The sequence below is a fragment of the Bos javanicus genome, chromosome 2 (genome assembly GCF_032452875.1).
Source record: "Bos javanicus breed banteng chromosome 2, ARS-OSU_banteng_1.0, whole genome shotgun sequence".
Classification (NCBI taxonomy): domain Eukaryota; kingdom Metazoa; phylum Chordata; class Mammalia; order Artiodactyla; family Bovidae; genus Bos; species Bos javanicus.
In genome coordinates, this window is record NC_083869.1 from 5,877,531 (window position 1) to 5,890,337 (window position 12,807).

The 12,807-nt window shown below is 41.7% G+C and overlaps 1 protein-coding gene across 3 annotated transcripts in view; it reads right to left on the reverse strand.

Annotated features, from left to right (window-relative positions):
- The window catches only part of MFSD6 (major facilitator superfamily domain containing 6), a 70,877-nt gene that overhangs the window by 24,470 nt on the left and 33,600 nt on the right, over positions 1–12,807 (reverse strand). For all 3 annotated transcript variants that reach the window (XM_061432623.1, XM_061432642.1, XM_061432632.1), the window contains exon 3: positions 5,817–5,914. In XM_061432623.1, the coding sequence (XP_061288607.1) occupies positions 5,817–5,914 (98 nt within the window). The remainder of the gene's footprint in view (positions 1–5,816; positions 5,915–12,807) is intronic.

The following is a 12,807-nucleotide window of genomic DNA, read 5'->3' on the forward strand; positions in this document are numbered from 1 at the left end:
GTATAATAGGCTCCAGTTCCATTCATCTCATTAGAACCGATTCAAATGTATTCTTTTTAATGGCTGAGTAATACTCCATTGTGTATATGTACCATAGCTTTCTTACCATTCATCTGCTGATAATCTCTAGTCTTTCTTGTTTTATTGTTTTCCTGTATTTCTTTGCATGGATCACTGAGGAAGGCTTTCTTATCTCTCCTTGCTATTCTTTGGAAGTCTGCATTCAGATGGGTATGTCTTTCCTTTTCTCCTTTGCTTTTCACTTCTCTTCTTTTCACGCTTGGCATATCTTGAAACAAGTTTGAGAAGCCTGCCAGCACACACTGCTGTGTGTAAGGTCGAGACTGAAAAGCACTATGTCCCAGTTGTTCAGTGTCTCCTCATAGCAGCCTCCCAGAAGAACTTCTTTATTGCAGAGCTTGTAAACATTTCACTTCCCCGAAGATAACTTTAAAAACCTGTTCACTGACTAGTCACTTATGGCAAGGCTTTAATGCATAGTCGCAATTTAACTTTTTAGAGTAGGATTTTCTAAATTATATTTCTCCTGGTCCTAATTTTTATGATAATTCTTTGTTTTACTTTATTGCATATTATTTAACATTTATTGAAAGCTAACTATGTGCCAGGTAATATGCTAAATACTTTGCATAAATTAATTTATTTAACACTCATTTCAGCCTGATCTGTGGCACAAAAGTCTAAGAGGCTTAGAGTGAGTGATTAAGCAGTTTGTGTAAAGGACACAGACCTAAAGGTAGGGGAGCTGGCAAGATGATCTAATTCAAGGCTAAGCACTGTATGGTTTCCAGATTATTGCATATTTTGGTATGCTGTCTCAAATAATATACAGGACAATGTAGGAGCATAAATAAGTAAATAATTAAGACGCACTGATGTTTTTAGAAAGACGCAGTGGATGGCAGGATGTCATCCTAGGGGAAAAGCTATCATATTAAAGATTCAACTTTTAAATTTAGTTTTCAGCTTTTCTTCCCATATTTGTAAGTCTCTGAGACAGAACCTCCTGTATTATTCAAAAGCTTTAATAATTAGAAAACATCAACTACATTTCATCTCTCAGGGGACTGTGAAACCAGAAAAAAAGCATTTATAGTATGTCTTCCTATGACCATGTCTCTTTGAAGAATTCAAAAAGCATAAGATGTGGTCTTTGCTCTTAAGGGTTAAAACCAAGTCAGGAAGTAATATTTGTTCCATAAAATAACTGGGTAACAAGTAAGTGCTAAACTGTAACACAGTCCCTAAGTTTGAGAACAGTTCAGAAAAGGAAGAGCTAAATGTCAGATGCAATTTGCCAGCAAAGCATTCTTGGGGCAGGAGATATTTAAATTCTAAAGGGACAAAATAATGTCTATTTTGAAGATGCTATGTATTAATAAGAACTTTCAGTAACTGTAAAGCATGGGAACGATAAAGAATAAAACTGCTCTGTTACAATTTATAAGATTCTTCTGATTAAAAATTCACAGTAACATCAATGACCTCCGTATGTCAGTCTACCCACTGAAATATCAAGAGCATTCTGTATATATTATGTATTCATGTGACAAGCTACTTGTGTTTCAAGAGTTAAGTCAGACAGAAAATTTCCAATATGGATGATAGCAGCCTAGAATCACAGCTAGAATTTCCACTGTCAGATAAGGACCACATAGCTAATATTTCATAATTCCGCACTCTACCAGAACATGAGAGGAGGGGAAACGTGATTCTCACTTGGCTGAGCAGGCATACTAAACAAGAAGGTAAAGCTTCATGAATGTCAGTTCAAGCCTTCCTACTGGTGACATTAAAAAACTATCTTCTATCAAAATCTTAACCCACATCTTACTGATCAAGCGTCCTGCAGACGAGGAACCAACACAGACCTCATTTTCACAGTTCAGTGCTTGAGCCATTAAGGTGAGCACCACAGAAGGACCTCTTCAGTTACAGCAGTCCTGGTCTGGCCTTCTTCTCCTTAAATACATTTTAATAGCAAGAATAATTTGGATCACATGCATCTCTAAGTCTTACAAGGGTTTATAACTAACACCCACATAAAAATGAGCATAACAAATCTGACCTTGATTTTTATCAAAAGTGTATACTCCTGCTCACAATCAAGAATATATTTAAATGCTTCTCATACAGAAGGAGAAAAACCTATGGGTTTTGAAAATGAGATCTTTAAATAAATATAAACTATCCCACCCCTTCCACTGCAACCAGCAATGCTCTGAGGCACTTAGACTCACCATCTCTTTTTAAATTAAATTACAGGCTCCTTACTACCGACTACCAGTCGGTAAAGAATCGGCCTGCAATGCAGGAGACCTGGGTTCCATCCCTGGGTCAGGAAGAGTCCCCTTGAGAAAGAAATGGCAACCCACTCCAGTATTCTTGCCTGGAGAATCCCATGGACAGAGGAGCCTGGTGGGCGACAGTCCATGGGGTCAGAGAGTCTAACATGACTTAGCTACTAAACCACCACAGGCTCTTTATGAGTAGAAAATGTATCTTTCTGCTTCTTTACATAGTAGCACCAGTTGCCTACTGAACAACACATTTGCTGCAAGAGACACTGGCTACTAAATGTAAGAAAGAGCAGGGAAAAGAAACATGCTCGTGATCCCCAACAGTGTCCAACAGTCTTACCTCTATCCCCAAATAGTTACCCACATGGCCTCTTTCCTAGGGGCCTAGAGGAGAAGAAATATGCTTTATCCCCATCCCATCTGCCAATTATTACCAGCATGGCCTGAGGAACCAAATGCTAAGATGATGATAAACAGCTTCCAGGAATGTGGAATAACAAGGCATCCTCCATCAGTTACAGGCAGCCCCAAAAAGGAAGAGAGGAGCAGCCCGAGATATGGGTTCAAGCATACCCCTTGTCTCTGCCCCTTTGGTTGCTCAGAGGGTGCTGGTTCTCATGGTGTTTGGGGAACGAGGCAAGGGGTGAGAGGGACGATGAGGAGCCAGCCCTCGCCTCTTTTTTTTTTAAGAAGACCCTCTCGTGTGGCGCGGGGGAAGAATTAAAGAGTGCAAGTGCTGTCGTGAGCATTAGGGTGAAAGCCAACCTCCCCCACCCACCCTCCCCTCCTATGGCCGGGTCTTTGGAAACTGTCAGGTAGCAGTTCCTGCCACGGGGTTACGGGGCATCTATCGTGACAGCGGGCTTGGCCTGTAATTAAATCGTTCCTGCTTTGTCATCATTTCTTGTCTGACTGCATCACCATTAGAGCTGCCTAAAGCACCAGGACTTGACAGTCATTTGGACAAGCCTTGCAAATATGCAAGAATCCAGACTGGAAAACAACCCTGTTCACTCAGAAGTGTGTTCCTAAAACGCAGGATTTACTCCACATAGATAATCCACTGTTTTCCGTGGCAGGCACGGGCCAAACAAAGGCAAGGGAGACTGTGGTGTACAGCCAAAACACTCGGGCCTCACTTCCGCCAGGGGATGGACCCGTCCCCTCCAGGCTTAGACACAGAGGGCACTGTGGAGCCAGTCCCAGAGCCCTGTTAGACGAGGAGGCTCTTTGTATTTACAGATTCCCCCTTTTTACTTACTTCAGATCAGTAACTAGGTCTCTGCTGGCACAAGGTGAAATAAAATCAAACACAGAGGTATAAACTGCAGCCTGCCACAGGAGGCAGGGGTGACTGCCCGGAGAGGCACGTATGTACAATTTATAAAACCACGTCCTGGGTCAGCAGCTGAGGACGACAAACCCACCGAGCCCTCGCCAGGGTCTCCCGCTCGGGTTCCCGGGAGGCTAGTCTGCTCCGCACAGACTGCTTCGGCAGGGGGCTCTGCTCTAAGCCAGCATCTCCACTTCTCTTTAGGTCCCTGGCTGGAGTCCTAGTCCCCCGTCAAAATCCTGCTCACCTATGATCTCCTTGGGGAATCTTTTAATAATATCTCCATCCTCCCACTCTCTGCTTCACAAAGCTGATCATTCCCTCTCTGCAGCATCTCTGGTACCTGGCACATTGCTCCTGATTCCATCTAACACACAGGGTAGCAGGCATGTGTTTACACATCTGCCTTCCAGAACAGTCGGCGAGACCTTGAGGGCTAAGTTAATACATTGTTTTTTAATTCCATTCCTAGCACCCGGCATCCTGCTTGACTTGTGGTGGCTGTTAAACATTTCTTTGATAAATTAACAGGAGAAAAAGTGTCTCGATTCACAACAGCATTTGTTTTCTTCCCTCTTACAAAATTCTTGTTATAAATATCTTCTTTAATCATAAAAAAAAAAACTTCTCTCATTAGCTCTATTTTCTTAAGTCACTAATGCAAACCATCTTTTTTCATCTAATTCATATTAAATTAAAAGGAGAGAAAAAAGTACATGCGTGTATTATTATGACAGGTATACTGGGTTTTTTTGTTTGTTTGTTTCATTTCTTAGATAAGGGTCTGCACCTGATATCATACCAATAAATAAAGTAGTTAAATCAGGTGAGCATCCTCATCATTGAACAGAGTAGGAATTAGAGGTGGAATTCCTAAGAACTGTGTTGCATATATCTTGTTATCATTGCACATTTCTTTCCTGCATTTCATATTTTGTGCTTTTTCTTATATGACAGAACACTGAGATGTCTGCTCCACCTTAAGACTCTTCAAGAGTTCTCATGATTACAAACAATTTCTTACCATAAGACCAAATTTCCATTATATATATATATATATATTTATAAATAGAATCTGTTTTCATCATTTATACCACTGCATCAGACCTGCGAAAAACATCTTTAAAGTGTGTACATACTTGAATTTTATAATTATCATATGACTATAAATTATGTCTCCTTTCAATTAGGATAATTTTTTTTTCTTGAAACGATGGCATTTGATGAATGACCTTGCATTTTGTACATTTCAGTTAGATATATAATTGTGAATCTTTCATCTTCTATATTATGATAGAGAATTACGTTGATGGTACTATATTTGTATCTTCAGGGTTATGGAAAATGATAACAGCAATCAATAAAGCTAATGAAATTGTATATAGTCACAGATTATTTGGTACAATTAATGATTTAGGAGCCTGGGTGGTCCCAGAAGACCTAAATTCCAATGATGTTGTCCTGAACCTTTATTTTAATCATAATACCAATCACCAAATGGAACAGCCAAGCTGCTAACAGAGCTTCTCAGGATACAGTCTGGATTATATAGAGCTAATGAATAGAAATCTATGTTTTCACTGTTCTTAAACCATATGGCAAGAAATTTTTTTCAAAGTTACATGTTTCAGGGAAACAGTCCAGTGAAGCAAAGAGAAGAGCTTAGGTCAGGATATTTGAGCAAAGATTTTAAAGGTTCACAGGAAAACAACAGTCTGACTGTAAAGCTTTAGTTACAAATCACTAGCTCTGATCAAAGTAACTGAAGAAATAAAATAATTATGGCAAACATTTTTATCAATTAGTTAACCGACAAAAACACCAAAATCTTTAAAACATAAATCCTCTTATATTTAAAACCACCTTTGGATGTGCACACCTCACAATTGTATGTAAGAGTTTATTGCAGAGTTCCTCTTTCTTTGTTGAATCACAGGGTGTGGGAAATAGTCCAGCTTTGTTTGGCTTGACAAACACAGAACACTCAGAGGAACTGAAGAGCCAGTCCCGCTGATGTCACCTCTTCCTTCACAACCATTTCAAACTCATATAAAACAGTGTGTCTGTCCTTCCTCTGTAGAGTCAGATGCTGAAGGCCACTGAACTTTCATGCAGTCATAACTCAGGTAGAAAAATAATCCTAACTCCAACTATTAACTTACCTTGAAGAACTTCCATGGGCAGAACAGTCCAGGCATTTTCCAGGTAGGAAATATAAATATAGCGAGCTGTATTACAGGCCAGACCAATGTACAGAACCCTAAAAAAAAAAAAAAGAAAAATGAGTCACTAGTAGAAATACAAAACATGCAAACATCAACTCCTTTTCCCCCTGCCCAGAATATCCCTGATCCAACAGATGGCTTTCCAAATTCAGGAGTGGAGAAACTAAAGGACAATTAAATGCAACCATGAACTCTTAGGAATAAGAAGACTGCTTCTAACATATCTGCTCTCAGCCTTTTCAAAATGCTTGTTAATATAAAAGCAAACGTCGCCCTTCCTGAAACTTAATTAGTCACAGAGATGATGCTTTTTTAAGATAGTCTGGGCACACTGCCATCTGTAATGACATTGCTGGCTTCCTTCCAGGTGGCTGTAGGGTAAATATGCCTAGGATTGTAACTACCTCACTATGATGGGGAAGGACAGGATAAAAATGAGAACGTATGAACATGTGGCCTCACTTGCAATACACAAGACACCGAGTAGCTTCACAAGGAGATTCTCAAGGTCATTGAAAACTATCCTCCAATGATGAATAATAAACTACTTGGAAATCAAATACTTTTTTCCTATGAGTTCAATTGATACAAGTTCATTATTTTTAAAAAATCCATGATATCGCATGCTTATGAAATTGATAAATGTATATCAGCCTCTAGCTTTCACCCTCACAATCACCGCCACCAAACACAATGAACAAAAGCCTCAAGTGGTGAATCCAAGCACAAGTTTCCGATCCCTCTCTTCTGAGCCAGTTGGGCTGGTTTAGACGCAAACGGTGGCTTCTTCTCTCTACAGAATACAGCCTGGGGGGTTTCCTTCTCTTGGTTGTTTTCCATTTCTTGGGTAATTTCCAAGCTTAATACTTTTCTTGTTTTCTAAATCCAAGTGAATGAAAAGTAGAAGGTAAAAGAAGGAAACCAATCTGACGGTCAGCAGTTATTTTCCTAATTTTGCTCGACTGTGTTTTTATACCAAAATCATTCCTATAAACAATGTTCTCTTTTTCCAACACTGGATTAAGGAAAGGAAATGCTCGGAGCTATCCAGCTGGCGTTAACGGCAAATATGTGCAGAAGATGGGGGAAGGCAACAAAAGGGCTGAGGTGGTGGCAGGGGCTAGGAAACGGGTATCAGGCACGATTTGGGAGATCTTCAACAGTGAACTGGCCGGGTTATCATAACCTTTGGATTCTGTGTTCTTCTTATTTGTATGCTTTGAGGGAAAAAGTATGTTTCAAACCTGTTTGATAAAAAGTCAGCCGAGCAAACTTGCTATAAATCCGTCAACCAGGGCCCTTCTGCTAGGAAATAACAAAAAATCCACAGGCGATTAAAATGTAAAGTGCACTATACAAAAAACAAGGTACACAAATGTTTCCTTCCAGGTTCTAAGGCAGCCCTGATGTGGACATCAGCTTCACCTCACTCACGCTCAGCAAACATGCTCTATAAAGGGCCATACAGTAAACACGCTTCCAGATCTTCTGCAACTACTCAACTCTGCCTTTGTGGCGTGAAAGCAACCATAGACAAAACGTAAATGAATGAGCATGGATGGCTGTGTTCCAGTACAGATTAAATTAGGAACACTGAAATTTAAATTTCATGTCATTTTCATGTATTGCAAAATAGAGGTTTTTTTTTTTTTTTCAACCATCTGAAAGGGTAGAAACAATTCTTAGTTCCTGGACCCTACCAAATAGGCAGCAGGCCAGATCTGGCCCCTGGGTCACAGCTAGCCAACCTCTGACCTAGCTCATTAGTTCTGATTAACTTTGTACATCAGAGCTACTTGGGCAGGTGTTAACAACTACAGACGTCAAGGCCCATACCACTCTCAATTAGGCTGAACTCAGGCTCTGTGCTTTTAAAAGCTCCCCAGGTTATTCAGATACTGAGCCAAAGATGGAGAACCACTGATCTAGCCCTTTCCAGGCAGCTCCCAGTAATTCTTGCCCATAATCCCATCATGAAATATTGGGCAATACATCTTCCTCGTGTTCTTATTGCCTGTGCTTGGTAACTTGCTTCAGTTCTGACTCTTTGTGACCCCATGGACTGTAGCCCACCAGGCTCCTCTGTGCATGGGATTCTCCAGGCAAGGATCCTGGAGTGGGCTGCCATTTCCTTCTCCAGGGGATCTTTCTGACCCAGGGATTGAACCTGTGTCTCTTATGTCATATTGCCTGTCCTGAAGCTTTCTTTTGAGCCCACTTTTGAATCAGTTACCACGACAACCACTATTCAATCCAGGCCACGGTCCATAGATCTTGGCTCCAAGTAACCCAGAATTGACTGGCCCAGTTTGAAAGGCAGACTGTGCTATACTTCAAACCTCTGCCCATGTGGAATTCAGTCGAATCTGTAACTTTTGGGAGCCTTAGGTCTCAGATTACCACCAACAAACCCAGGGGATACAAGTTGATACATCCTTCTTTTCCACACTGCTAATCTCATAACTGATAGTCCTTCAGGACCAAACATGTGCCTTAAAGGAAAAACACAAAGTAAGTATCCAGGGCAAGTTACTTCATGTCTCAGAGACTCAGTTTCCTCATATATCAAGTAGACAGTAACATCAGCTTTGCAGGCTCATTGTGATCATTACAACACAGTGAGTTGCCCATGATAAGCACTCAGTAAAAGGTGTTATTATTACTAGTCTTATTAAAGAATAGTATCCAAGTATCTATTTTTCTGATAAAACTTTGATCCCAGAATTCCAAAAGAGAGTGTGGAGCTTTCCTTCCTTACCAACCATTCTGGGGAAGCCAATGGCTTCAAAAAATCATCAAAGGTAAAAGGATAAGCAGAAAGGAAGATGGCATTTTGGTCTATGAAAAGAGAAAGTAATAGATACATATTTATTGAATAATCAGTGAAAAGTACTGCAGCAAGCTAAGAATCTCTCTACTATCTGAATGGGATATTTAAACTGAGACATTATTCACTGACTTTTGTGCTGATTGTGTCATCTCTAAAATGCATATGTTGAAATTCTAAGTTCTAAACCCTAGGATCTCAGAGTATGGATATGAAAGAAGGACCTTTAAAGAGGTAATTAAGGTAAGATGATGTAACATCAGTTCAGTCTCTCAGTCGTGTCCGACTCTTTGCAACCCCACAGACTGCAGCACACCAGGCTTCCCTGTCCATCACCAACTCCCAGAGCTTGCTCAAACCCATGTCCATTGAGTCGGTGATGCCATCCAACCATTTCATTCTCTGTTGTCCCCTTCTCCTCCCTCCCTCAATCTTTCCTAGCATCAGGGTCTTTTCAAATGAGTCAGTTCTTCACATCAAGTGGCCAGAGTATTGGAGTTTCAGCTTCAGCATCAGTCCTTCCAATGAATACTCAGGACTGACAGATCTCCTTTAGGACTGACTGGTTGGATCTCCTTGCAATCCAAGGGACTCTCAGGAGTCTTCTCCAACACCACAGTTCAAAAGCATCAATTCTTCTGCGCTCAGCTTTCTTCACAGTCAAACTCTCACATCCGTACATGACCACTGGAAAAACCATAGCCTTGACTAGACGGACCTTTGTTGGCAAAGTAATGTCTCTGCTTTTTAATTATGCTGTCTAGGTCGGTCATAACTTTTCTTCCAAGTAGCAAGCGTCTCTTAATCTCATGGCTGCAGTCACTGTCTGCAGTGATTTTAGAGCCCCCGAAAATAAAGTCTGTCACTGTTTCCATTGTTTCCCCATCTATTTGCCAGGAAGTGATGTAACATGGGTGGGCCCTAATCCCACGTGACTGGTGACCTGATAAGATAGGGTAGCGACAGACACAGAGGAGGGACCAGGTGAGGACAGTGGAAGGCCAGCCAGGGAAAGAAGTCCTCAGAAGACATGCATCCTGCCAGCACTGTGGCCTGGGACTTTCAGCTTCCAGAACTGTGAGGAAATAACACTTCTGCTTTGTGGGGTGACAGCTCTAGCCAATGAATACATGCACACTCGTGGAATTAAGACTTGCTAATAAAAAGGAATTTACAATATGTTTTACTAAATCATCTTCTGGACCATCAAATTCATTATACCGCATAGAGAGCACACGTTTGAGGTCCAGAACTTTTCCTGGGCACTAAGAGGTCTGGAAATACAGAAGAGTCTGAAAAAGGCCTCTCAGTGAAATATGGAGACCTACCAAGCACCTATAGTGAAACAGCTCAGAAACAATATCAGTGCTTTCCTGTTTCACAGCTGGAAGTCGGTAAGTATAAAAGTAGACAAGAAATAAAGACAGTTTTAGAACTGGTGGCATAGATAAATTAACCGTAAAGAACGCAGTTGGTAAGGTGCAGATGATTCAGCAGAAAATGCCACACCATGGAAAACTCAAATCACACGTCAAACTCCTTGATTTGATACTTGAGCAAAATATAACGGTGGGAGAAAAGTACTCTCGAGATTCTAATTTCTTACAAAACTACAACCCACAGTATTAACAAGATAAGTTGATTGGTGATTATCTTATAATAAAACGGGTACTTTTTTTTTCCCCCAGAAAGACAGTATTCAAGATACAGATATAATTAATTGTGAGTCATCCTGCAATTCCTAACACAGTTTGGGTTAATTATGATGCCCTACTTTTGTAGTTCAAACCATCTATAACATGGCTGAATGCCCCCTGAGAACATTTCTAAACCACAGAGAACATGAACTTTGCTCAATAAACATTAACGAGGTAACACTCTGTGCTATACACTATGCTGGACTAAAGGGGAATTTTAAAAAATGAAGTGAAATTGGGATTTCCCTAGTGATCCAGGACTAACACTCCACGCTCGCAACTCAGGGAGCCCAAGTTCAATCCCTGGTCAGGAAACTAGGTCCCCTGTTGCTGCGATGAAAGGGTCCTACATGCTGCAACAAAGGTCGATGGTCCTTCATGCCATTACTAAGGCCCAGCGCAGATGAATAAATGAGCAAAAATAAACATTTAAAAAATGTTTCTTAAAAAATGGAGAAATCCTCCACGCCTTCAAGTAACTTAGTCTAGTGGGGAGACAGACACAGAAGCAAGTTAAGTTAAATACAATACTCCAGGAGGTCTGTGACAAAGGAGACATTCCAAGACATCTGCTGCTGCTGCTGCTAAGTCGCTTCAGTCATGTCTGACTCTGTGCAACCCCATAGATGGCAGCCCACCAGGCTCCCTCGTCCCTGGGATTCTCCAGGCAAGAACACTGGAGTGGGTTGCCATTGCCTTCTCCAACGCATGAAAGTGAAAAGTGAAAGCGAAGCCGCTCAGTCATGCCTGACTCTTAGCGACCCCATGGACTGCAGCCTACCAGGCTCCTCCATCCATGGGATTTTCCAGGCAAGAGTACTGGAGTGGGGTGCCATCACCTTCTCCACAAGGCACCCGGGTTAGAAGCAAATGGACAAAGAGGGAGGGCTGAGCATCACAGGCAGAGGGAAGAGTAGAAGGTTAACCATGAGACCTCAAGCATGTATATGTAGATAGGGTGTTTGAAAGATATAAGAAGGATCAAAGTCTCAGGATTTATGAAGAGATGAGTGAACCTCTCCAGTCCAGATCCACTCTGAAAATTATCCTCTGTTCCAGAGACAATACAGGTTATGAGCAGCAGAGAAAGACTGAAGAAGGATTATACTACAATGCTCTCAAACGAATGAGACAAAAGAGCAATACCACAGGGAGAGAACCCATTCTCAGCTGAATGAGTAACTGGCAGCAAGCATGTTGCCAAGCCTCTAAGGGACAAACAGAAAAGTTTCTCATAAAAGAAAAACCATGGGAGGGGACTTTCCTGTTGGTCTAGTGGTTAAGAGTCTACCTGCCAATGCAGAGGACACAGGTTTGATCCCTGGTCCAGGAAGACCCCACATGCCGTGGAGCAACTGAGCCCATGCACCACAGTTACTGAGCCCACACACTCTAGAGCCTGTGCTCCGCAACAAGAGAAGCTGCTACAATGAGAAGCCTGCGCACTGCAACTAGAGACAGCCCAAGTGCAGCAATAAAGACCCAGCGCAACCAAAAAGAAAAGTGTTTTTTGTTTTTTTTTTAAATTTTAAAAAACACTGGATGAAAACAAAATACCCTGGGTAAAGATGTTTTTTATCAACCAGACATGAGGTATTTGCAGATGGTGACTGAACATGCGCTCAACCTGTGGTTCAAGTCCTTCCACAAAGACACAGTATTCCCACGCACACAAGTGTTGCTCCAGGACTGGAACAAACCAAGATTCAGAAAGTAACATTGTGGCAGGTCACAGAGCACTATGCAATGTCCTCAGCTACACCTGGCTGGAGCTTCACAGGAATACCAACTGCTAATGGGGAAGAAGCGGTCCTAAGTACCAGACGCTTGGAGTACTGTCTGCGGTTTGCCTCAGGCCTGAGTCAGCTTAGGTTTGCTGAAGGGTGAACAGTACATGGGCTCACCTTTTAGGCTGGGTTCCGTTATTCCCGGGTCGTTCTTTTCTGGTCTATATAAACTTGTCAGAAAAACAAACAAGCAAATTCCTTCAGACACCATTACAGATGTCTTTCTAGAGCAGGCAGACACCAGCTGCTAATTAAAGTCAGCATTCAGTGTAAACAGTGAATGAAGAATGAAGCTTATTTCCAGTGTAATTACCAGTTCATACTGACAACCTTATAGTAAGATGATGTTCCCGACTGTCAGCTCTAAAAGGTAGGAAAACATATACAGACTTTTTAGAAGACAACTAAAATAGAAGATTTAAGCCCCGAAGAGTTAAATTTTAGCTAGAGAATTCCTGTTTCCTCATATCCACCCCCCTCCTCCCATCCAGCCTCCACGAGGGACCCTCACTGTGGGTGTGCTCAGAGGGGTTCTCTGCCCCGTCTAGTAGAAAGGGGTTCACTGTCACCGTCTGCAGCCTCTTGTCCTGCCTCCCCTTTCTTGTCCCATACCCAGG